This window comes from Pseudophryne corroboree, chromosome 2, assembly GCF_028390025.1.
Source record: "Pseudophryne corroboree isolate aPseCor3 chromosome 2, aPseCor3.hap2, whole genome shotgun sequence".
Classification (NCBI taxonomy): Eukaryota; Metazoa; Chordata; class Amphibia; order Anura; family Myobatrachidae; genus Pseudophryne; species Pseudophryne corroboree.
In genome coordinates, this window is record NC_086445.1 from 144,227,472 (window position 1) to 144,253,356 (window position 25,885).

General features: G+C 47.5%; 1 protein-coding gene across 1 annotated transcript in view; it reads left to right on the plus strand.

The window, feature by feature from the left end:
• BRCA2 (BRCA2 DNA repair associated) overlaps window positions 1-25,885 on the plus strand; it is a 171,282-nt gene that overhangs the window by 29,156 nt on the left and 116,241 nt on the right. Inside the window, exons 3-8 of the mRNA XM_063951778.1 lie at window positions 2,091-2,196; window positions 2,591-2,676; window positions 2,773-2,813; window positions 9,999-10,104; window positions 20,081-20,136; window positions 22,667-22,772. Of these exons, the coding sequence (XP_063807848.1) occupies window positions 2,091-2,196; window positions 2,591-2,676; window positions 2,773-2,813; window positions 9,999-10,104; window positions 20,081-20,136; window positions 22,667-22,772 (501 nt within the window). The remainder of the gene's footprint in view (window positions 1-2,090; window positions 2,197-2,590; window positions 2,677-2,772; window positions 2,814-9,998; window positions 10,105-20,080; window positions 20,137-22,666; window positions 22,773-25,885) is intronic.

Consider the following 25,885-nt stretch of genomic DNA (forward strand, 5'->3'; position numbering starts at 1 on the left):
CTAACACCCCCAGCACCCTAACCCTCGCTGGTGGTGCCTAACCGCTACCCCTCCCCGAAGCCTAACCCTAACGCTCCATCCCACAGCTTAATCCTAACACCCCCCTGCGGCTTACCAGTGCGGTGTCCCAGCAGTCCTGCATCGGGATAGGAGTTAGGAGCTAGTTGGTTTGTACTTTATCTCTGTCCACTTTATCTCTCTCCAAGGCTTAGTACATAAACCCCTTATATCTTAAATATGATGTTAAATAAACTGGAGTAGGCAGCATTAATATTGGAGGCAACTAGAGGTTAACAGCATGCTACACTAGTGTATAATATGCAAGTTATTTTGTGTCTGCCCAACGTCAGTGTAATTTACGCACAGCGCTTCTTAAAATTAAAAGAAAAAATAGTGTGTATTTCTATATGCACATACAGTGCATCCGGAAAGTATTCAGATCACTTCACTTTTTCCACTTTTTGTCATGTTACAGACTCATTCCAAAATGGAATATAATTTTTTTCCCCTCAAAATTCTACAAACTATACCCCATAATGACAGCGTGAAAAAAGTTTTTTTTTTTTCCTTCGTTTTTTACAAATGTATTAAAAATAAAAAACACTTTGCAGCACTTTTCAAGCTCCATCTGGTTGGATGGGAAGCATCGGTGCACGGCCATTTTCAGATCTCTCCAGAGATGTTCAATCAAATTCAAGTCTGGGCTCTGGCTGGGCCACTCAAGGACATTCACAGAGTTGTCCTGAAGCCACTCCTTTGATATCTTGGCTGTGTGTTTAGGGTCGTTGTCCTGCTGAAAGATGAACAGTCGCCGCCTCAGTCTGAGGTCAAGAGCGCTTTGGAGCAGGTTTTCATCCAGGATGTGTCTGTACATTGCTGCATTCATCTTTCCCCCTATCCTCACTAGTCTCCCAGTTCCTGCTGCTGAAAAACATCCCCACAGCATGATGCAGCAAACCACCATGCTTCACTGTAGGGATGGTATTGGCCTGGTGATGAGCGGAGCCTGGTTTCCTCCAAACATGATGCCTGACATTCACGCCAAAGAGTTTAATCTTTCTCTCATCAGACCAGAGAATTTTGTCTCCTATGATCCTTAAGGTGCATTTTGGCAAACTCCAGGCGGGCTGCCATGTGCTTTTTACTAAGGAGTGACTTCCGTCTGGCCACTCTACCATACAGGCCTGATTGGTGAATTGCTGCAGAAATGGTTGTCCTTCTGGAAGGTTTTCCTCTCTCCACAGAGGAATGCTGTAGCTCTGACAGAGTGACCATTGGGTTCTTGGTCACCTCCCTGACTAGGGCCCTTCTCCCCCAATCACTCAGATAAGACGGCCGGCCAGCTCTAGGAAGACTCCTGGTGGTTCCGAACTTCTTCCATTTACGGATGATGGAGGCCACTGTGCTCATTGGGACCTTCAAAGCAGCAGATATCTTTCTGTACCCTTCCCAAGATTTGTGCCTCAAGACAATCCTGTCTCGGAGGTCTACAGACAATTACTTTGACTTCATGCTTGGTTTGTGCTCAGACATGCACTGTCAAGTGTGGGACCTTTATATAGGCAGGTGTGTACATTTCCAAATCATGTCCAATCAACTGAATTTACCACAGGTGGACTCCAATTAAGCTGTAGGAACATCTCAAGGATGATCAGTGGAAACAGGATGCACCTGAGCTCAATTTTCTGTAGCATAAAACTATAATAATTGCATTCCTTAAAATAAAGGAAAGTTTTTGTATTTCTGCTGATCAAAATATATATTTCTGTAGTAGTTTCTTTATGCAGACGGTGATAGGTTTCTCTTACTAACCAGCAATCAGAGATACACGTTTTGACATTTCCTTGAGCTGGGTGCTGTAATGCAATGTGAGCATAAGGCTTTTTCCAGCCCCTTCAACAGAGCTGTAGTAGACGGGATGGAATCATCCTGCTCTTGGAGCTGCAGTGCAGGATGTCTCTCCCCTCTAGGTTGGAACCCAACGGAAGGTAGGAGAAGCACTTAGATATTACGTGGGTGCAAATCAGAAGGAGAAACGCAATGACAAAGTAGAGAATCCCATTAAAATGTATAAATATTTTATTTTCCAGAAAACATGAATGACGTTAATAAGCCAGAGAGGATCTCATGTGACAACACAGGACAACTTCTCAGAAAGGAAGTCTTTGGTTCCTCAAGTATAAGTCTTGCTGACAGGTAACAGTGTCACTTTGTACGGTGCTTTCTATCTACTGAGGCTAGGGCAGTCCTTTGGCTTGCTTATAAGATGCACATTAATAGGCTTCATACATAATAATGGTTAGCAGGTAAAAGCACATTTCATTATAATGTTGCCCCCTACTACACTTTTCATTATCCTTTGGCCCTTGCAGCTGCAGCTGTCTTAGCCGTCTTCTCACCAGGTTTCCTGCAGGACCACCGTTCTAGCCTCTGTCACGCTGTGCCTTATAGAGGCTAATGTAGAATACGCATGTTGATAGGAGTACCCTGGTATTGTTTCCTCAACTAAGCCACCAACAGTGAAGTGGTAGACTATATCTGTCAGCGTTTATATTTCATGCAGCCCTAACAACCCCCCATATGTTTTCAGCCCTGTTGCCATGAAAGAAATATTTAAGACTCCTTTTTGGGATCAAAAATACACACACAGGACACCGCAGCGCGATGGGAAAATCGGTGAGTGATATTGTTTATTCTGTCTTGACATAAAAAGAAACAAATATGGTTTTATTGGCCAAAATATAATCACAATATCATGTTTGTTTTTTCCAGAAATCTGTGATAGCTTATTTTGCACACCGAAGTTGATCAGGGTAAGTTTGTGTCAACATTTTCGTTTTATTATTTTCCTTGTGTACAAGAGACACAATGGTTCTATATAAGCTGGTTGGTATGAATGCTGAATGCATGTACATGTGCTGAATAGTTAGCTGATGACAGTGTTTGAACATTTTTTTTTATTGTTTTTGTGGTAGTATTGGCTGCAGTAATCTGTTCTAAAGTCTTTTTTTTTTTTTTTCTTCTTAATACTAATTTCTCTTTTTCACATACAAGAGTTTTATGAATAAGGGATTGTTTCGCTTAATGCCAGAAAGTAACCTCTATAATTACTTTTTTAATGTCCTTTTTAGAATATGAGTTTTGTGTCATGTGCAGGCCCAAAAAGCTTAATTAATTTATTTATTTATTTCTCATACGTCCTAGAGGATGCTGGGGTCACCTTTAGAACCATGGGGTATAGACTGGATCCACAGGAGACATGGGCACTTTTAAGACTTTGAAAGGGTGTGAACTGGCTCCTCCCTCTATGCCCCTCCTCCAGTTTTAGAATTGTGCCCAGTGAGACTGGACGCACTACAGGGAGCTCTACTGAGTTTCCTGAAAATACTTTGTGTTAGGTTTTTTATGTTCAGGGAGGCTGCTGGCAACAACCTCCCTGCTTCGTGGGACTGAGGGGAGAGAAGTATGACCAACTTCTAGTGCGTTTAATGGCTCTGCTTCTGGCTACAGGACACCATTAGCTCCTGAGGGTTTGATCGCTGGGTACACTCAGATACTCGCTCCCACAGCCGGCCGTCACCCCCCTTACAGAGCCAGAAGTCAGAAGACAGGGGAGTAGAAGAAGAAAGAAGACTTCAGTGACGGCATTTCCCTGAGGTACCGCACAGCTCTCGCTCACACACACAGCACTACTGGGTGCAGGGCGCGGGGGAGGGCGCCCTGGGCAGCTAAAAATCCTCATCATAAACTGGCAAGAGAGGACATTAGTGCAAAGGCACTGTCCTAACCCCCGCCAGTATAATCAGTATTACAAAGAGCGGGACGGAAGCGCGCCATTAAGGGGCGGAGCTTCGTCCCCACAGCTCACTCGCCACCATTTCATCTACGCTGGCTGCAGAGACACTGGTCCTTCCTCACAGTACTGAACAAGTATCGGGGTGCAAAATGGGGCGGGGGGGTGTTATTTGGTGCAATAATATATAAAAAGTGCTACAGGTCTGGGGCATTTTGGTAATCGCTTCAGACCCATTGATTTGGCGCTGGGGTGTGAGCTGGCTAATTCCCTCTGTGCGTCTCTGACAGGCCTTTCTGTGGGTCTGTCCCCTATAAGCCCAGTGTGTCTGTGGGTGTTTCTTACATGTGTGTCGGCGAGGCTGAGTGCTCTTCACAGGAGGAGGCTGTATTAAGAGACACAAAAGGCGGTGGAGGTGATCATGTCGGCATCGCCGACTCCTGATTGGGTAAATGTGTTTGAATGCTTTGAATGCTAATGTAGCCCATATTAGTAAGAGATTAGACAAGTCTGAGTCTCAGACCCAGGCATGGAAGAAATCTGTGGAAGATATGTTATTACAAGTTCAGGTCCCCTCGGGGTCACAGAAACGTACGTTTACCCAGTTGGCTGACACTGATACCGACACGGACACTGATTCCAGTGTCGACTATAGTGATTCCAGATTAGATCCGAAATTGGCAAAGAGCATTCAGTACATGATTGTGGCTATTAAAGAGGTACTGCATATCACTGAGGACCCTGCTGTTCCAGATAAAAGGGTCTGTATGTATAAGGAGAAGAAACCTGAGATAACGTTTCCTCCCTCTCATGAACTGAACACGCTATTTGAAAAAGTCTGGGAAAGTCCTGACAAAAAGTTTAAGATTTCCCAAAAGAATTACAGTAGCATATCCATTTCCCTCGGCAGATAGGGAAAAGTGGGAGTCACCCCCCACCGTGGACAAGGCCCTGTCACGTTTGTCTAAAAAGGTGGCTCTTCCGTCACCTGACACGGCGGCCCTTAAGGATCCTGCGGATCGTAAACAAGAAACTACGCTAAAGTCCATTTATGCGACCACAGGTACGCTACTCAGACCTGTCATTGCGTCTGCGTGGGTAAGTAGTGCTATCAAAAAGTGGGCAGACAACTTGTCTTCTGAAATAGATACCCTAGATAGGAATAGCATCCTCTTGACCCTGGGTTATATCAAGGACGCTGCAGCATACCTTAAGGAAGCTGCGAGAGATATTGGTCTTTTGGGATCAAAGGCCAATGCCATGGCAGTCTCAGCTAGACGAGCGTTGTGGATTCACCAATGAAATGCTGATGCTGATTCCAAGAAAAGTATGGAATCTCTACCATATAAAGGTAAGGCCTTATTTGGTGACGGCCTTGATGATTTGGTATCTACAGCTACCGCGGGTAAGTCATCCTTTTTACCTTATGTTCCTCCACAACAATGAAAACGCATCACTATCAGATGCAGTCCTTTCGGCCCAATAAATACAGAAAGGGCCGAGGTTCTTCCTTCCTTGCTACTAGAGCACGGGGAAGAGGTAAACGATCACCAGCCTTGTCAGGCTCCCAGGAGCAGAAGTCCTCCCAGGCTTCTGCTAATTCCACCGCATGACGTTGGGGCTCCTATGCTGGAGTCCGCACCGGTGGGGGCGCGTCTCAAACTCTTCAGTCAGTTTTGGGTTCGTTCGGACCTAGACCCATGGGTTTTACAAATAGTATCCCAAGGGTACAAGCTGGAGTTTCAAGACGTTCCCCCTCGCTGTTTTTTCAAATAGGCCTTACCAGCTTCTCTTCCGGACAGGGAGGTAGTTTGCGACGCAATATAAAAGTTGTGTAAAAATCAAGTTATCGTCAGGGTTCCCCAGTCACAACAGGGAGAAGGTTTTTATTCGAGCCTGTTTGCGGTCCCAAAGCCGGACGGCTCGGTCAGACCAATCCTAAACCTGAAATCCCTAAATTTCTACTTAAAGAAATTCAAATTCAAGATGGAGTCTCTCCGAGCAGTGATCTCCAGTCTGGAGGAAGGGGATTTTATGGTGTCGGTGGACATAAAGGATGCCTACTTACATGTTCCCATTTCTCCTCCGCATCAGGCTTACTGAGGTTTGCTATTCAGGATTGTCATTACCAATTTCAAACGTTGCTGTTTGATTTGTCCACGGCTCCGAGGATTTTCACCAAAGTGATGGCGGAGATGAGGGTTCTCCTTCGCAAGCAAGGAGTCACGATTATCCCATACTTGGACGATCTCCTGATAACGGCGAGATCCAGGGACCAGTTGTGCAAAAAGTTGCACTCTCCCTTACAGTTCTTCAGCAACATGGGTGGCTCCTAAACTTGCCAAAATCACAGTTGATTCCGACGACGCGGTTGTCGTTTTTGGAAATGATATTGGACACAGAACTGCAGAGAGTCTTTCTTCCAGTGGAAAAGGCTCTGGAACTTCAGAGTCTGGTCAAACAAATTCTGAAACCAGCAAGAGTGTACATCCATCAATGCATTCGGTTGCTGGGGAAGCTGGTTGCGGCCTACGAGGCCATTCAGTTTGGCAGGTTCCATGCCAGAGTGTTCCAGTGGGAGCTGTTGGACAAGTGGTCCGGGTCCCACCTGATAATGTCGATATTATCTTAAATAGTAAAGCTATACCTTTAAACACACCTGTACCATGGAGCTGCTGCGGTCGCTAGCTCACGCTACGTACTTCGTACGCTATTTGCGCACAGAGTCCCGTACCGTGTACGCACTCAGCGTACAAACGCCGCACTGTGGGTACAAAGCACACACAGCGTGCGCACACACAATTGATAACCTTTAAACCTTGTTAATGATATGATTACACTTTAAACCCTTAGCAGCAAAGTACTGCAACGATGTTATACCTTAAACCTTAAGTAGCGCTGACGGTATAAAGTACCCGCAGTGCGTACACCTTATCAATACTTATACACCTTATACAGATAAATACACTCTAAAACCCTTGCAGGAAAGTGAAGACCCAACACTGATTTGTAGTTGCAACCACAGGGTTCTAAGGCCACAGTGGATTAATTCCTAAAGGTAAACAGTACAAATCATACACTACAGGCTAACAAGATAAATCTAAACTGAATAATGGCTACAGAGAATGTACATATGTGAGAATGTTCGCAAGCGCAACCCGGCTGGTCCTCCTCTAGTCAGATAGAAAGCGTTCAGAGTCTTCTGACCGGCCAGGCAACAATGGGCTTTTTATACACAACATGCATACACAATACAATGGTCACTGTAATCTCATTGTCCATTGGACACAGGGATGTGTCTTTACATTACAGAAGAGGTCATAGGTGGATTTGAAAAGGTGGGCTATGTCTTTCTCAACTGCTCTTGTGGGTGGTCTCCTCTGGATTCCCCCCGCATACATAATATACAGTAAATAAAGTTTAAACCTATATTCTGCTTCTGCATCTAACTATCCTCAGGAATATGCGATCTTCCTCAAACCAACACCAGAATGTTTTCCTTAAAATACCCTACAGCTGGATACCAAACACCACCTTGTAACCTTGTTCTGTCCCCTCTTATCTTGTAAAGGTGAATCCCTTTGTTCTGTTACTATTTTAAACAGCTATTTCTTTCTGATGTGGTGCAGGGGGCTATGTGTACAATGTGCACTATTTGGGTTAAATATGTAATGTTCTAATAACCCTCTACGCGCTCACAAACTCCGCCGTAAATACCCATATCACGCGCATGATCGCCGGAGAGATCCTATGCAAATTACGGATATGTGCACTCACGGAGGACTGAGTGCACGAGCAGCGGGCATGTGCATGGGGTTAGTACAAGGCATATGTATTACAATATTTTTCGACTTTGACACGCCTACACATGCACGGGAGGATAATCCTGTCTTCCAAGACCAGGGTATCACTCCTGTGGTGGCTGCACAGCTCTCACCTCCTAGAGGGGCGCAGGTTCGGGATACAGGACTGGATCCTAGTGACCACGGATGCAAGCTTCCGAGGCTGGGGGGCAGTCACAAGGGGAGAAAACTTCCAAGGAAGATGGTCAAGTCAGGAAACTTGTCTCCACATAAATGTTCTGGAGTTAAGGGCCATTTACAACTGTCTTCTGCAAGCGGAACATCATCTTCGAGATCTGCCTGTACTGATCCAGTCGGACAATGTAACAGCAGTAGTGTACATAAACCGTCAGGACGGAACGAAAAGCAGAGCGGCAATGACAGAAACCACAAGGATTTTCTGCTGGGCGGAAAAGCATACAAGCGCTCTGTCAGCGATCTTCATTCCAGGAGTGGACAACTGGGATGCAGACACGATCTCCATCCAGGAGAGTGGAGCCTCCACCAAGAAGTCTTCGCAGAGGTGACAAGTCGTTGGGGAGTTCCTCAAGTAGACATGATGGCATCTCGTCTCAACAAGAAGCTTCAGAGATATTGTTCCAGGTCAAGGGACCCTCAAGCAATTGCAGTGGATGCACTGGTGACACCGTGGATGTTTCAGTCGGTGTATGTATTCCCTCCACTTCCTCTCATTCCAAAGGTTCTAAAGATCATAAGAAGAACAAAGATCCGGCCGATCATCATTGTCCCAGACTGGCCAAGGAGGGCTTGGTATCCAGATCTTCAAGAATTACTCATAGGAGATCCCTGGCCTCTTCCCATGCGCTAGGACCTGTTGCAACAGGGGCCGTGCGTGTATCAGCACACTTATTCAGGCCAGGAAAGGGGTAACATCTAAACATTACCACCGTATTTAGAGAAAATATGTTTCTTGGTGTGAATCCAAGGGGGGCTCCTATGGAAGAGTTTCGGCTAGGACGGTTTCTCCATTTTCTACAAGCAGGTGTGGATGCGGGCCTAAAATTGGGCTCAATTAAGGTACAGATTTCGGCCTTATCGGTTTTCTTTCAGAAACAATTGGCCTCCCTTCCAGAAGTTGAGACTTTCATGAAAGGTGTGTTGCACATCCAACCTCCATTTGTGCCTCCAGTGGCACCATGGGATCTTAATGTGGTGTTGCAGTTCCTTCAATCACGTTGGTTTGAACCTTTACGGAAGGTGGAGTGGAAATTCCTCACTTGGAAGGTGGTCATCCTGTTGGCCTTGGCATCTGCAAGGCGGATGTCTGAGTTTGCGGCCTTGTCTCATAAGAGCCCTTATTTGATCTTCCATGAAGATAGAGCTGAATTGAGGACACGTCAACAATTTTTACCGAAGGTGGTTTCTTCTTTCCACATGAACCAACCTATTGTGGTGCCTGTGGCTACTGATGCCTTAGCTGAGTCAAAATCTCTGGATGTGGTCAGAGCTTTGAAGATTTATGTCGCCAGAACGGCTCAGATTAGGAAAACAGAGGCACTGTTTGTCCTGTTTGCTCCCAAAAGGGTTGGGTGTCCTGCTTCCAAGCAGACCATTGCACGCTGGATCTGTAACAGGATTCAGCATGCTCATTCCACGGCTGGATTGCCGTTACCGGTATCGGTAAAGGTCCATTCTACTAGAAAGGTAGGCTCATCCTGGGTGGCTGCCCGGGGGGTCTCGGCATTGCAACTTTAACGAGCAGCTACTTGGTCGGGGTCAAACACATTTACAAAGTTATACAAGTTTGACACCTTGGCCGATGAAGACCTTAAGTTTGGTCAATCGGTGTTGCAGAGTCATCCGCACTCTCCCGCCCGTTCTAGAGCTTTGGTATAACCCCATGGTTCTATTGGTGACCCCAGCATCCTCTAGGACATATGAGAAAATAGGATTTTAATACCTACCGGTAAATCCTTTTCTCTTAGTCCGTAGAGGATGCTGGGCGCCCGTCCCAGTGCGTACTGTATCTGCAGTTATTAGTTGTGGTTACACGCGTTATGTTACGTTTTTTGTCAGCATGTTGCTGCATTTGTTCATGCCGTTGGCTTGTGTTCTGTTGAATGCCACGTTGTAAGGCATGCTTGAGGTGTGAGCTGGTATGAATCTCACCTTAGTTTAACAATAAATCCTTTCCTCGAAATGTCCGTCTCCCTGGGCACAGTTCCTATAACTGGAGTCTGGAGGAGGAGCCAGTTCACACCCTTTCAAAGTCTTAAAGTGCCCATGTCTCCTGCGGATCCCGTCTATACCCCATGGTTCTAATGGTGACCCCAGCATCCTCTACGGACTAAGAGAAAAGGATTTACCGGTAGGTTTTAAAATCCTATTTTTTTTTTGTCAAGAACCAAACTCCAAAAAGTATTTCTGAGATTCTTGGTGCAGAAGCAGATTCAGATATTTCCTGGTCAAGTTCCTTAGCTACGCCACCATCTCCAACCGTGATCATCGGTAAGTAATGATAGATAAATGGTCATCCTGCTTTTTATGGGGAGCAACTGGATCTGCAGGTCAGGAGGGAGGGGGTGCAAATATGTGTCTCTGGATGATGGTGGTGCTGGCCGGGTCAGACATTCCAAGCTACTGTGTGCTGGGCAAACACATGCCAAGTCCACATACTGTACAGGCAAAAATAAAATTCTGTTTTGAGGTACAGTAGGAAATTCCAAAGGGTGGAGATGGTAAATTTATAGGGCGTAGCCAGGTCACTGTCGCCCATGTAATATAAATAAACACGCCAAAGCGGCTCATGTGCTAAAGAATATTCCCAGTGTTCCCTCACTCTCATTGTTATTTAATACATATATAAAAGCAGGGGTTTTTTTTGTTTGTTTTTTTTTTAAATCGTGAATTTTATTTGGAAATAGAAGCATACATTACAGCATGAGACAGAATAAGAGAAATATAATTGGTAAACATGTAGCTGGAAGGCCAACAGAAAAAAACAGGTGCATAAGTTTCTCTGACGTCCTAGTGGATGCTGGGAACTCCGTAAGGACCATGGGGAATAGACGGGCTCCGCAGGAGACTGGGCACTCTAAGAAAGAATTAGGACTACTGGTGTGCACTGGCTCCTCCCTCTATGCCCCTCCTCCAGACCTCAGTTAGAATCTGTGCCCGGCTCGAGCTGGTTGCACACTAGGGGCTCTCCTGAGCGCCTAGAAAAGAAAGTATTTATTAGGTTTTTTATTTTCAGTGAGATCTGCTGGCAACAGACTCACTGCTACGAGGGCCTTAGGGGAGAGAAGAGAACCTACCTGCTTGCAGCTAGCTTGGGCTTCTAGGCTACTGGACACCATTAGCTCCAGAGGGATCGAACACTGGCCCAGCCTCGGTCGTCCGGTCCCGGAGCCGCGCCGCCGTCCCCCTTGCAGAACCAGAAGCAAGAAGAACGTCCTGGAAATCGGCGGCTGAAGACTCCGGTCTTCATTAAGGTAGCGCACAGCACTGCAGCTGTGCGCCATTGCTCCCCATGCACACCACATACTCTGGTCACTGATGGGTGCAGGGCGCTGGGGGGGGGGGCGCACTGGGCTGCAATTAGATTACCTTAAAATGGCAAAAAACACATAATATAGTCTAATAAACTATATATGTGTAAAAATCCCCTGCCATAATATTAATATAAAGAGCGGGAGAAGCCCACCGAAAAAGGGGCGGGGCTATCTCCCTCAGCACACTGGCGCCATTTCCTCTTCACAGCTCCGCTGGAAGGACGCTCCCCAGGCTCTCCCCTGCAGTTTCCAGGCTCAATAGGGTAAAAAAGAGAGGGGGGGCACTAAATTTAGGCGCAAAACTGTGTATTATAGCTGCTATAGGGAAAATCACTTTGTGTAGTGTAAATCCCTGTTTATATAGCGCTGTGGTGTGTGCTGGCATACTCTCTGTCTCCCCAAAGGACTTGGTGGGGTCCTGTCCTCAGTCAGAGCATTCCCTGTGTGTGTGCGGTGTGTCGGTACGGCTGTGTCGACATGTTTGATGAGGAGGCTTATGTGGAGGCGGACCAGGTGCCGATAAATGTGATGTCACCCCCTGCGGGGTCGACACCAGAGTGGATGGATATGTGGAAGGTATTAACCGACAGTGTCAACTCCTTACATAAAAGGTTCGATGACATAACAGCTGTGGGACAGCCGGCTTCTCAGCCAGTGCCTGCCCAGGCGTCTCAAAGGCCATCAGGGGCTCAAAAACGCCCACTACCTCAGATGGCAGACATGAGACATATACACAATCCACAAGGGGCATCCGTTGCATGATTACGGCAATAAAAAATGTGTTGCACATTTCTGACATTAACCCAGGTACCACTAAAAAGGGTATTATGTTTGGGGAGAAAAAGCAACCAGTGGTTTTTCCCCCATCAGATGAGTTGAATGAAGTGTGTGAAGAAGCGTGGGCTTCCCCCGATAAGAAACTAGTGATTTCTAAAAAGTTACTGATGGCGTACCCTTTCCCGCCAGAGGACAGGTTACGCTGGGAGACATCCCCGAGGGTGGATAAAGCGCTCACACGCTTGTCAAAAAAGGTGGCGCTGCCGTCTCAGGATACGGCCGCATTAAAGGAGCCTGCGGATAGAAAGCAGGAGGCTATCCTGAAGTCTGTATATACACACTCAGGTACTATACTGAGACCTGCTATTGCTTCAGAATGGATGTGCAGTGCTGCAGCAGCGTGGTCTGATTCCCTGTCTGATAACATTGATTCCCTTGACAGGGACACTATATTGCTAACCATAGAGCATATTAAAGACGTAGTCTTATCTATGAGAGATGCACAGAGGGATATTTGCCGGCTGGCATCTAGAATAAATGCAATGTCCATCTCTGCCAGGAGAGTATTATGGACTCGGCAGTGGACAGGTGATGCGGATTCTAAAAGGCACATGGAGGTTTTGCCTTACAAGGGTGAGGAATTGTTTGGGGATGGTCTCTCGGACCTCGTTTCCACAGCAACAGCTGGGAAGTCGACATTTTTACCTCAGGTTCCCTCACAGCCTAAGAAAGCACCGTATTATCAGGTACAGTCCTTTCGGCCCCAGAAAGGCAAGCGGGTTAAAGGCGCGTCCTTTCTGCCCAGAGGCAGGGGTAGAGGGAAAAAGCTGCACCATACAGCCAGTTCCCAGGAACAAAAATCCTCCCCTGCTTCCACTAAATCCACCGCATGACGCTGGGGCTCCACTGGTGGAGCCAGGTGCGGTGGGTGCGTCTCCGGAACTTCAGCGACCGGTGGGTTCGGTGGGTTCGCTCACAGGTGGATCCCTGGGTTCTACAAGTGGTATCTCAGGGATACAAGCTGGAATTCGAGACGTCTCCCCCTCGCCGTTACCTCAAATCAGCCTTGCTAGCCACTCCCCTGGACAGGGAGGTAGTGCTGGCGGCAATTCACAAGCTGTACCTCCAGCAGGTGATAATAAAAGTTCCCCTCCTTCAACAGGGACGGGGTTACTATTCCACAATGTTTGTGGTACCGAAACCAGACGGTTCGGTGAGACCCATTCTAAATTTGAAATCCTTGAACACTTATATAAGGAGGTTCAAGTTAAAAATGGAATCGCTCAGGGCGGTTATTGCAAGCCTGGAAGAAGGGGATTACATGGTATCACTGGACATCAAGGATGCTTACCTGCATGTCCCCATTTACCCACCTCACCAGGTGTACCTCCGTTTTGTGGTACAAGACTGCCATTACCAATTCCAGACGTTGCTGTTTGGTCTGTCCACGGCACCGAGGGTATTTACCAAAGTAATGGCCGAAATGATGATACTCCTTCGAAAGAAGGGAGTTATAATTATCCCATACTTGGACGATCTCCTTATAAAGGCGAGGTCCAGGGAGCAGTTGTTGGTCGGAGTAGCACTATCTCAGGAAGTGCTACAACAGCACGGCTGGATTCTGAATATTACAAAGTCGCAGCTGGTTCCTACGACGCGTCTGCTGTTCCTGGGTATGATTCTGGACACAGAACAGAAGAAGGTGTTTCTCCCGGAGGAGAAGGCCAAGGAGTTGTCATCTCTGGTCAGAGACCTCCTGAAACCAAAACAGGTGTCGGTGCATCACTGCACGCGAGTCCTGGGAAAGATGGTAGCTTCTCACGAGGCAAATCCATTCGGCAGGTTCCATGCAAGGATCTTTCAGTGGGATCTGTTAGACAAGTGGTCCGGATCGCATCTTCAGATGCATCGGCTGATCACCCTGTCCCCGAGGGCCAGGGTGTCTCTGCTGTGGTGGCTGCAGAGTGCTCATCTTCTCGAGGGCCGCAGATTCGGCATTCAGGACTGGGTCCTGGTGACCACGGATGCAAGCCTCCGAGGTTGGGGGGCAGTCACTCAGGGAAGAAACTTCCAAGGACAATGGTCGAGTCAGGAGGCTTCCCTACACATAAATATTCTGGAACTAAGGGCCATTTACAATGCCCTAAGTCAGGCAAGACCCCTGCTTCAAAACCAGCCGGTGCTGATTCAGTCAGACAGCATCACGGCGGTCGCCCATGTAAACCGACAGGGCGGCACAAGAAGCAGGATGGCGATGGCAGAAGCCACAAGGATTCTCCGATGGGCGAAAAATCACGTGATAGCACTGTCAGCAGTGTTCATTCCGGGAGTGGACAACTGGGAAGCAGACTTCCTCAGCAGGCTCGACCTCCACCCGGGAGAGTGGGGACTTCATCCAGAAGTCTTCCAACTGATTGTAAACCGTTGGGAAAGGCCACAGGTGGACATGATGGCGTCCCGCCTAAACAAAAAGCTAAAAAGATATTGCGCCAGGTCAAGGGACCCTCAGGCGATAGCTGTGGACGCTCTAGTGACACCGTGGGTGTACCAGTCGGTTTATGTGTTCCCTCCTCTTCCTCTCATACCAAAGGTGCTGAGGATAATAAGAAAGAGAGGAGTAAGAACTATACTCATCGTTCCGGATTGGCCAAGAAGGACTTGGTACCCGGAACTACAAGAAATGATCTCAGAGGACCCTTGGCCTTTGCCTCTCAGACTGGACCTGCTACAGCAGGGGCCCTGTCTGTTCCAAGACTTACCGCGGCTGCGTTTGACGGCATGGCGGTTGAACGCCGGTTCCTGATGGAAAAGGGCATTCCGGATGAAGTCATTCCTACGCTGATAAAAGCTAGGAAAGATGTGACCGCAAAGCATTATCACCGCATATGGCGAAAATATGTTGCTTGGTGTGAGGCTATGAAGGCCCCCACTGATGAATTTCAGCTTGGTCGATTTCTGCACTTTCTACAGTCAGGAGTGACTATGGGCCTAAAATTGGGATCCATTAAAGTCCAGATTTCGGCCCTGTCTATTTTCTTTCAAAAATAACTGGCTTCACTGCCTGAAGTTCAGACGTTTGTTAAGGGAGTGCTGCATATTCAGCCCCCTTTTGTGCCCCCAGTGGCACCTTGGGATCTCAACGTTGTGTTGGATTTCCTAAAATCACAGTGGTTTGAGCCACTTCAGACCGTGGAATTAAAATATCTCACGTGGAAAGTGGCCATGCTTTTGGCCTTGGCTTCGGCTAGGCGGGTGTCAGAATTGGCGGCTTTGTCCTGTAAAAGCCCCTATCTGATTTTCCATATGGACAGAGCAGAATTGAGGACGCGTCCCCAATTCCTCCCTAAGGTGGTATCAGCGCTTCATTTGAACCAACCTGTTGTGGTGCCTGCGGCTAATCGGGACTTGGACGCCTCCAAGTTGCTGGACGTAGTCCGGGCCCTGAAAATCTATGTTTCCAGGACGGCTAGAATCAGAAAGACTAACTCGCTGTTTATCCTGCATGCACCCAACAAGCTGGGTGCTCCTGCTTCTAAGCAGACTATTGCTCGCTGGATCTGCTCCACGATTCAACTTGCACATTCTGCAGCTGGACTGCCGCATCCTAAATCAGTCAAAGCCCATTCCACGAGGAAGGTGGGCTCTTCTTGGGCGGCTGCCCGAGGGGTCTCGGCTTTACAACTTTGCCGAGCTGCTACCTGGTTGGGATCAAACACGTTTGCAAAATTCTACAAGTTTGATACCCTGGCTGAGGAGGACCTTGAGTTTGCTCATTCGGTGCTGCAGAGTCATCCGCACTCTCCCGCCCGTTTGGGAGCTTTGGTATAATCCCCATGGTCCTTACGGAGTTCCCAGCATCCACTAGGACGTCAGAGAAAATAAGAATTTACTCACCGGTAATTCTATTTCTCGTAGTCCGTAGTGGATGCTGGGCGCCCATCCCAAGTGCGGATTGTCTGCAATACTTGTATATAGTTATTGCCTAACTAAAGGGTTATTGTTATGAGCCATCTGTTGGTGAGGCTCAGTTGTTATTCATACTGTTAACTGGGTATAGTATCACGAGTTATACGGTGTGGCTGGTATGAGTCTTACCCGGGATTCCAAATCCTTTCCTTATTGTGTCAGCTCTTCCGGGCACAGTTTCCCTAACTGAGGTCTGGAGGAGGGGCATAGAGGGAGGAGCCAGTGCACACCAGTAGTCCTAATTCTTTCTTAGAGTGCCCAGTCTCCTGCGGAGCCCGTCTATTCCCCATGGTCCTTCCGGAGTTCCCAGCATCCACTACGAGAAATAGAATTACCGGTGAGTAAATTCTTATTATCCTCCAAGAAAATAATAAAAGGAGGTGAGTATAAAGTAGTACGTCACCTAGCCTGGAGATTTGAGATATAACATCAAAATAATTTTTAGTAAATAATAAGATAGGATATGAAAAATAAAAGATATAATAAAAGAAAATAAATAGATAAAGGGTGTGAGCCCGGTGAGATCCGTGTTGTAGTGAAGTTGGAAAGTATTTAGCAAGGCGGGCGAGCATAGTAGGTGGAAAGGGAGAGAAAAAGAAGATAGATCAAAAGATGAGGAGGGGGAAGAGAAAGGGAAAAGAATCCTCCTACGAGTCGGGGGCCAGGTAAAAAGGAAGATGGGGGGGGGGGGGGGGGGAGGAGAGAAAAAAATAATGGGGGGGGGGGGGGGGAGATAAAGAGGAGCAATAGTAATTGTTAATTATTATTCGGGACCTATATTTAGTGCAGGCCTGGGAGGGGGTGATTATGGTATCTGTACCAGAAGAGCCAGATAGAGTGGGATTTTCGTACCGTGTTGTGTTGGAGGCTGGTGATGTATTCCATGTTTGCGATAAACCAAATGCTGCTAATTAGTGCTTGGCGGTTAGGTGCTTCGGGGCTTTTCCAATTACGTGCTATTTGGTATTTGGCCGCGCAAGAGACATGGAGGATCAGTTTTTGCGAGTCTCTAGAGATGCAGTCTGGTGGGGCGCAAAGGAGAAGGTTAGCGGGTGAGAGAGGCGCTATCAGATCGATCAATTGAGTGAAGAGCGTACAGACCATCGCCCAGTATTTAGTAATAATTGGACAGGACCACCAGATATGGTAGAATGTGCCAACTTGCCCGCAATTCCTCCAGCAGAGGTTGGAGGCTTCGGGGTAGATTCTGTGCAAATGGTCCGGTACTAAGTACTATCTTGTGTATACTTTGTATGAGTTCTCGCGAATAGCCACGCTGATGGAGCATCGCGCGATTGCAGCGCGAATTGTATCCCACTCCCCTTCTTCAAGGCGTTACACAAGATCTGATTCCCAAGCCAGCTCGTGCGGTTCGAGAGGTGGAGGTTTGGAGTTCAGGATGGATAAGAGAGAGGTTTTTTTTTTTTTTTTTTTTGCAACAAGTCAAGAGTTTAAATTTAATAGGGGAGTTATTCTGAAGTGGCGGCACTGCTACTATCTGCATTTCTATCTTTTCCACAATAATACATAATGATATCTTACATCCTTTTATTTCACAAAAGCAGTGTGTGGGTGCGCACACATATATGTGTTGGGGAAAAAAAGGCAAATTTGTGGTTTTCAGTGGACTTTACTTGGTGACTTAGGCGTATATTCAATAACTCTCGGAAGCTGCCGTCTTGTCGGAAAGAAGGGGTTCCGACCTATTCACTAGGGCCCCGTTTAGTCCGACAAGTCGGGAAACCTGACTTGTCGGAATGAAGCCGCCGATCAGCGCGCATTGTCGGAAGCGGGGCCAAACCCGACAGGTTTTAGCCCCGTTTCCGACAACCTCAATCCGACTTTAAAAAAAGTCAGATTGAGATGAGGAGACTAGTGGTGCTGCGGGCGGCGGGGGGAGCAGAGATCGGCGGCCGGCGGGAGGAGTAGGCTGCAGGGGGACATGTCTGCGGCGAGGTGAGGCGTTGCAGGGAGAGAGGTGCCAGGCACCACTCTCCCTGCAGCGCATCCACCCGCCGCCGCAGACATGTTACCCCGCTGCCAGCACCTCCCGCCGGCCGTCGATCAATGCTCCCCCCGCTGCTGCAGCACCTCCCTTCCTGCTGCCTGCGGCTCCACACATGTCCCCCGCAGCCAGCCCCTCCCGCTCACGGCTGCCGCTCTCTGCTCCCCTGGCCGCTGCTGTCAGCGCATCAGCGGCCTGACAGGGCATCCAAATCCGACAGTCTGATTTGGCCGTCCATTGAATAGGGTTTGTCGGATCCATTTCGACAACTGCATGTCGGAATGGATCCGACTCCTATTGAATATACCCCTTAAAGTCACCACAGCTTTGTGGTTGTTGTGTTGCCTTATGTATTTGTGTATATATGTAGATATTTTAAAAATAAATATCTTGCTGATGTGATCTTTTAAATAAGATAGACTGCTGAATAATAGCAAATTGCATACCATTATAGTTACCTTAACTGAATTTGCATATTACAGTAGGTGGCCAAATCGGATGAGATGCAGCCACTGGTAGCATGGGTCCAGCTTTGACCAAATATTTTTCGCACCACATACAATGACACAACAGGGGCACCTTTCCATACAGTTTGTGTTTGCAACAAACTTGGTGCACATATGGCTTACAATCTGGGAACAAACACTGTGGGGGGAAGACACCCGAAGCACCCCTAGAGGTAAGGCAGCAGCACAGAGTATTTCAGCAGACAGCATAACTCTGGAATGCCTGGACCAATTTACACCAAACTTGGTACACATATGACTTACAATCTGGGAACAAACACTCTGGGGGTAGCACACCCCTCGCAGTCCTAGAGGTGGATCAGCAGCACAGACTATATCAGGACATGCATGATATGTTAGTGATGACAGGGCTGCATGTGACAGTGGTAGTGACATGATATTAGGAGGGGAATGGAGGAGCAGGGTCCCCAGCAGCACACAGTATGTCAGGAGATGCATAATATGTCAGACAGGACAGGGCTGCATGTGACAGGGGCAGTGACATGATGTGAGGAGTGGAAGGGAGGTAGCACGAACCCACACACAGAGTTATATAGTGGAAGTAGCATGGTCCCTCAGCAGCACAGAGTATATCAGGAGATGCATAATGTGCTGAGATACATAATAAACTGTAAATAAATCGATAATTTCACAGGGGCACTGACATGATGTGAGGAGGGAATGGAGGCAGCAGAAAGCCACAGACTGAAAGTTGTATGGTGGGAAGAGCAGGGGTCCCTTGGGGGACCAAAAAGGGGTCCGGCCACTACACAAAGGGGGTAATTCAGACCTGATCGTAACAGCAAATTTGTTAGCAGTTGGGCAAAACCATGTGCACTGCAGGTGTTGCAGCTATAATATTTGCTGAGAGAGTTAGTTATGGGTGAGTGGGTGGGTTATATTGTTTTCTGTGCAGAGTAAATACTGCCTGCCTTATTTTTACACTGCAATTTAGATTTCAGTTTGAACACATCACACCAAAATCTACCTATTTCTGCACATGTTATATCTGCCCCCCTGCACTGCACATGGTTTTGCCCAACTGCTAACAAATTTGCTGCTGCAATCAACTCTGAATTACCCTCAAAGTGGGTCAGGGAAGCAAGATATGCCTATATACTAGATCTCCAACCAACGTAAATTAACGAACAACTATAATTCTAATTTACCATCCTCATCCCATAGCGAAGTACGGGTATTCAGCTAGTAAGTAATAAGTAGAACGAATGCTTAACATTAACTTGTTCTTATTTTCAATTTCATCTATTTATGAATGTACGTTTGTATGTATAAATATGTTTGGGGAATATTCAATTACAGGAAACATTTGGAGCGAAAAACAAACGTTTTTTGCAGTGAGCACCAGTAATTGAATTCCGCCTTAGTCTATCTACATATATTCAGATGTAATAGGAATAATAAGCGGTAAAAAAAGTTTTATTGAAAGATGCATGATTCAAATTGTTTTTATTAAAACATTAATGTAAAAACAAGTGTTTAAACCAAAAAAAGTTTTGTATTTTTTTTCCCAACCCTGATTACTGAACACATCTATTCATAAACACAAACATGCTCCTAGTACTACCTAATGCAATATGTCTGTCCTTTACTTCCTCTTGAAGTATCTGAATTATACACTATCTGAGCTCATGCATGTACATCGGTTTTCTTTCTTTTAGCCCAGGCTAATTACGAGGCTCCTAAAATGAGGACCTTTGATAAGAAAGATGCAGTGGTGAGTTGTGTTTCATGGGGGTCTCTGGCTGGCCCTTTTTTTTTTTTAATAACAATATTTTATTGAGTAGATCAGGGGTGGGGAACCTTTTTTCTACCGAGGGCCATTTGGATATTTATAAAATCCTTCGGGGGCCATACAAAAAGTCTCAACTTAAAAAATTACCCTGCCCCTCCAGTAGGTCTGCCCCTTAGAGGTACTGTGTGTGCGCGCCGGAGGCGCGCACGCGCCAAAAAATTGGGTGTGGCTAGTTAAAATGGGACGTGATAAACATATGCCCCCAATAGTGCGGTGCCAGATCCACAATTGCCCCCACAGTGCCAGGTATACAAATGCCCCTCACAGTGCCAGGTATACAGATGCCCCTCACAGTGCCAGGTATACAGATGCCCCTCACAGTGCCAGGTATACAGTGCCAGGTATACAGATGCCCCTCACAGTGCCAGGTATACAGATGTCCCCACAGTGCCAGGTATACAGATGCCCCCACAGTGCCAGGTATACAGATGCCCCCCTCCCCTCTGTGCTGCTTACCTTGCTCCTTTCGGCGGGATACGGAGGAGAGCGCGGCTATGTTGGGCGGCGGCGGCATATAGGACTTGAAACCAGCCGCCGGTTCGAGAGCCAATCAGAGCTCGCGGACCGGCAGCCGCTGCTCCTGATTGGCTGCCGGTCCGCGAGCTCTGATTGGCTCACGGACCGGCGGCTGGTTTGAAGTACTACACGCCGCTGCTCTCACCCGACAGCCGCGCTCTCCTCCCTGTTCTGACAGCTGAGACACGCTGCCGCCGGACTGAGCGGCAGCGTGTCTCACTGACACAAGCTGGTGGGCCGGACCAAACGGCTTCGCGGGCCGTATATGGCCCGCGGGCCGGAGGTTCCCCACCCCTGGAGTAGATGAAGAGAAATAAACAGTCTACACAGAGGATCTCTATAATAGAGCAATGTATATATACCAAAACCATGTCAAGTAATGACAAAAAAGAACACAATTTGACAACTCGTGTAAAAAGTGGTTGTTGCACAAGCTGTTCATCCAAATTTTATAAAAGTAGAAATAGAAAGAAGGGAGGAAAGAGTAAGAGTAAAAGGAAAAGAGAGAGAAAAGCAGTGTGGCGTGGCAACCACATAAGAGGAGGGAAAGAGAAAAATCGTTACCCAACTGGATTCCTAGATATTTCTTCTGACATCTAAAAAACCTAACGTATGCGTAGGGATAGATATAGTAGGATTAAAGTGCGGCATATTTTTGACAGTTTTATAGAAATGCTGGAGGTGTCTGGAAGTTTGAAGTCCAGGGGTCCCATATTATGATAAAACCTTTAGAAGAATTACACAAAATGCTCGTAATGTATTCCATGGAATACACGTACCACACTTTGGCTATATTCTCATTTATTTTAGGGACCTTCATTATTTTCCAAGCTGCAGTGATGCTACAGGTAGCTGCTGAAATGACATGTCTAATAAGTTTGTGTTGGTGATGTGTAGCATCTGGGACACACAGCAGCAAAAGACAATATTTAGGATTAAAAGGAATGGTGAAATGGAGTATGGAACATTGGGTCGACTCAACTTATGTCGACAGTCAGGTTGACCACTGAAGGTCGACATGGGCATTAGGTCGAGATGCATTAAGTCGACATGTACTAGGTCGACAGGTCAGAAGGTCTACATGAGCTTGTTGACTTTTTTTGGTGTCGTTTTCTTCGTAAAGTGACGGGGAACCCCAATTAGTGCACCGGGTCCCCTCGCCGGGCAAGGTGCCTTGCTCCGTTACCGCTGTGCTCGGCACAGGTTACCGTTCCCAATTGTAGTCCACGTGGATCATTAAGTATGAAAAATTCCCAAAAATGGAAGAAGAAAAAATTAAACTCATGTCGACCTTTTGACCTGTCGAACTAGTACATGTCGACCTATTGACCATGTTGACATTCAGTGGTTGACCTATAGACTATCGACCTAAGCTGTGTCGACCTAACGACCGTATCCTGGTGTAAAGGGGAGAGATCCAATTTCACTCCATAAAGCAGCAAGTTTTGGACAGGTCCGGCTCTGCCCTTTTCTTTCTGACATATTTTTGGTACTGCGTTACCTCTTATTCCTAATCTGCACCATGCAGAGACCTTTAAACACTTTATAGCAATGACAGATTCCTGCAAGAAGAATGTTATTATGAATGCAATGTGTAATATTTACATTGGACAGCTACAGTACAAAAGGGAAACTAGTTACTGCAGTAATCATCTGGCGGCGTTAGGCAAGTAAGGAAATGGGTTTTCAACACTATTGATCTATGTAACAAATGATCTATGATCATCTTCTGCTGAGGATGTTGTCAGGGAAAAGATTAATATTGTTAGCAGATTTTTTTGTAATTTTTTTTGTAGATATTGTGTTTACAGGGTGTAACAGTGCCCTTTATATAATTTGTTTAAAATTAATTTAATAGTTTTAACAGTCTCCCTTTTTAAACAATGTGTTTGTCAGATATTATTGTATCCTCTGTAACCCCATATGTGTGTGTTAGATTGTGCAGAGTCTCTTCTCCAAGTTGGATAATGCAGTGCAGATGGTTTCTTTAGCCCCACCATCGGATACAAAGGTGGACAATGACACACATACAAAGATGTCTGGTGAGTACTTGGGTAGGTTGTAGGGGGGTAATTGTAATGCTTTAGTTACATTGTTTATATGGGTAGTAAACCAAGGGGTTTGGGCAAGGTTAAACGTGGGACATTAAACTTTAAATGAAGGACTGAATCCATCCAGATATTATTACTGCAGAATATATCAGTACTGAAGAGAACTGAAAGGACCTGGTCCTCTGTGTGGTGTTGACAGAAAAATTCCATTTTTATTTTTTAAAATATTTTTATTGAAGCTATGAGTGATCACGTAATAGAAACAGAACAAAGCAGGGTAACCTCCCCAATCCCCCACAGGTCTGAGAGAAGTGTTACAATGTAAATAAAGGTATATGAAATAATCAAGTTACAATTAAAGAAATATTGTGACAGGTTCCAGGAGGTGGATGAAGCAATTATACAAACACATTTAAACATAACATGCTCAGTTGCATCCAAAAGTCATGGGAAACATAGAGCAAGGAGAAGAATATAATATACAATATAAAAGTGTAAAGGGGGGGGGGCGTGGCCTGGAGGCTGATTGAGCAGGCTGCACTTTTAATGAGCTCCCAGGGACCTGGGAGTTTTGAGTAATTATATAGCCTCCTCGCACCTATTTCCTGCCCTATCTGCACTGGTCAGAGTCCTATACCAGTGGTGTATGCGGTGAGGTAGTGCTGCGGAATCGGGGAGCCGGTTTCCTGGCTCCCGCGGATTGCGTCCTACTCACTGCCCTGAAGCCAGGACCTCAATTTTTGCTCCTACCCCCGGCTGAGTGATTTACCATCCCGGGACACCTGCGGAGCCTACCTGGACCTTGTCCCCTGCCTGCACGTTGCCTTGGCCTGCCCAGTGATCCCTACTGATCAGCGGGGGCGATCCGGGGCCGGGCCGAGCGCTCCGGAGCCCGGGCGGCGGCCATCTTGGTTGCCGAGCAGCGAGGAGTGACGCGGCAGGTGCCTGAAGAGGACGTCTGGAGGCCTCCGGGCAGGTGCGGCTTGCTGCCCCGGCTCCACTGAGGTGATTACTCCTCTCCCGCTAGATCTAGATAGGCGCCCGTCTCCCGCTGCTGCGGGCGGACCGCTGGCCCGGCCGCGGCCCCCTCCTCCCTCTCTCCCTGTTTGAAGATTAGCGGCCCTCTCTGAGGCTGCCGCCCCCCACCCCCCCTGTTCACCTGGGGCCCCCACCACATCCCGGATAGCGCCTTCTCGCCCCCTGGGGTGAAAACTGCCCCGTGCGGCCAACGGGTTCCCCCCCCGGCTTGTTTGCCTCTGGGCACCCGGGGGTCCTACAGTACCCCTGCCCCTTTGCGAGTCCGTCCACGGCTGTGGGTGGCTCGCTGGGCAGCACAGGAGGAGTGCGCAGCTTCCTCCGTTAACGGACGGCTGCGGCCTCCAGCCTCTTTACACTGCCCCCGGGGGCTGAAGTTGGACGTTCAGAATAATACAGCCGTAGGGTCAACCAAGACGGGCCTGGCCCACTGCCCTACTGATACCTCCCTACTTCGCCTGGAACCCTGCCCTGTTGGCGGGCTGCACCCTTCTACCTGCACCTGGAGTTGCCGGGAGTCCTTTAAATTATAATAATCCACACAGCTGCCTTGATTATATATAATCTGCCACCATAGTCTGAGTGTCCCCAGTGCGCTTGGAGTGCTGGGCTGGGGCTACACCCAGTGTTTCTTCTACGTGCATACGAGGATGGCTAGTCGCATAGCCCTGTCAGCCCTGCTCATGCCAATGTAATGCGAGAAGTATCTCCTACCCCAGCCATTATCTACGTGATGTCTTGATAGCTCTGAGACAGTGGAGCCTTCAGATTTTTCTATCTTCTGTGTCTGAAACTGTTGAGCTGTTTTCTTTTGTGCCTCATTATGCCTTCTAGACGCGGCAAACCGTCAAAACCTGTCCCGCAGCTTTCATTTTTCAAGTCACCTCCGAAAATGTCTCGTCCTAAAGCCACTGGGACCTCTGCAAAGGACGCAGTCCTTCAGACGCCACCCTCCCTGGAGGCGTTCCCTTCTGCATCTACAGCCGCTGCGAGTCTGGACAAGGTCGGTGATGGAGAAGCCCTCACTGTGGGCACTATGAAGCTACTTTTGTCTCGCTTTAAGGAGGAGGTGGCGGCCGAGTTCCGTACCACCTTAACGGCATGTCAACAATCTATAGACGACCTGGGTGGCCGCACTGACCATTTGGAAACTAAAATGGAGGAAGTCGTGGGGTCCCATAACGGCCTACTGGACTCTCATGATGCATTAGAGGCGGAGGTGAAACTTTTACGGGACAAAGTCACGGATTTGGAGGACAGATCACTTCGTAGCAATCTTAAATTACGTGGGGTCCCCGAGTCGGTGTCACACAGCAGTTTACACGATTACGCCGTGGCCTTATTTAAAGCCCTACTACCTCAGTCTTCAACTGCGGACTTCCTTATTGACCGAATACACCGGCTACCGAACGCCAGAGCGGCTCCGGACGATGCCCCTAGAGATGTCTTAATGAAGATGCACTATTTTCACGTTAAGGAGGCCTTATTGAAAGCATCTAGACCAACGTCTGACACATCTTCAGCCCTTCAAGGCCTACAGCTCTTCGGTGACTTGTCTGCAGCCACCCTCAATAAACGACGATCGTTTCAACCCATCACTGCGGCCCTCAGAAAGGCTGATATCCCTTATCGATGGGGTTTCCCTACCAAGCTGTTGATTGCACGAGATGGCTCTACTGTCTCTATTTCTACTGCAGATGAGGGGGCGAAATTGATTAAGTCATGGAACCTTGCGGGACCTTCTGCGGACTCCTCCCCCCGTCGACTTCAGCAGGATTGGTCCTCGGTGAAGTGAAGGAGCCTGCTCTGGGTTGGACAGCTTACATAGATGCTATGTTACTACTGTTGTCACCCCAGTGACTCTACAGATTTAGTTGTTTGCTATGTCAATATTATCTTTGCCCCTGTTTGATCAGGCCATGGTGTGTTTGGGGAGGAGCTGAGTACGGTGTTCGCTTTGTCTGTGTTTAGGACATATTTTCCTGATTGCATATTTTGCTTCATTAATTCCCATGTCTTTTTTTTTTCCTCTCGGGCGTTGTGCCTGGCGCCTCCTCGGACATAGCAGT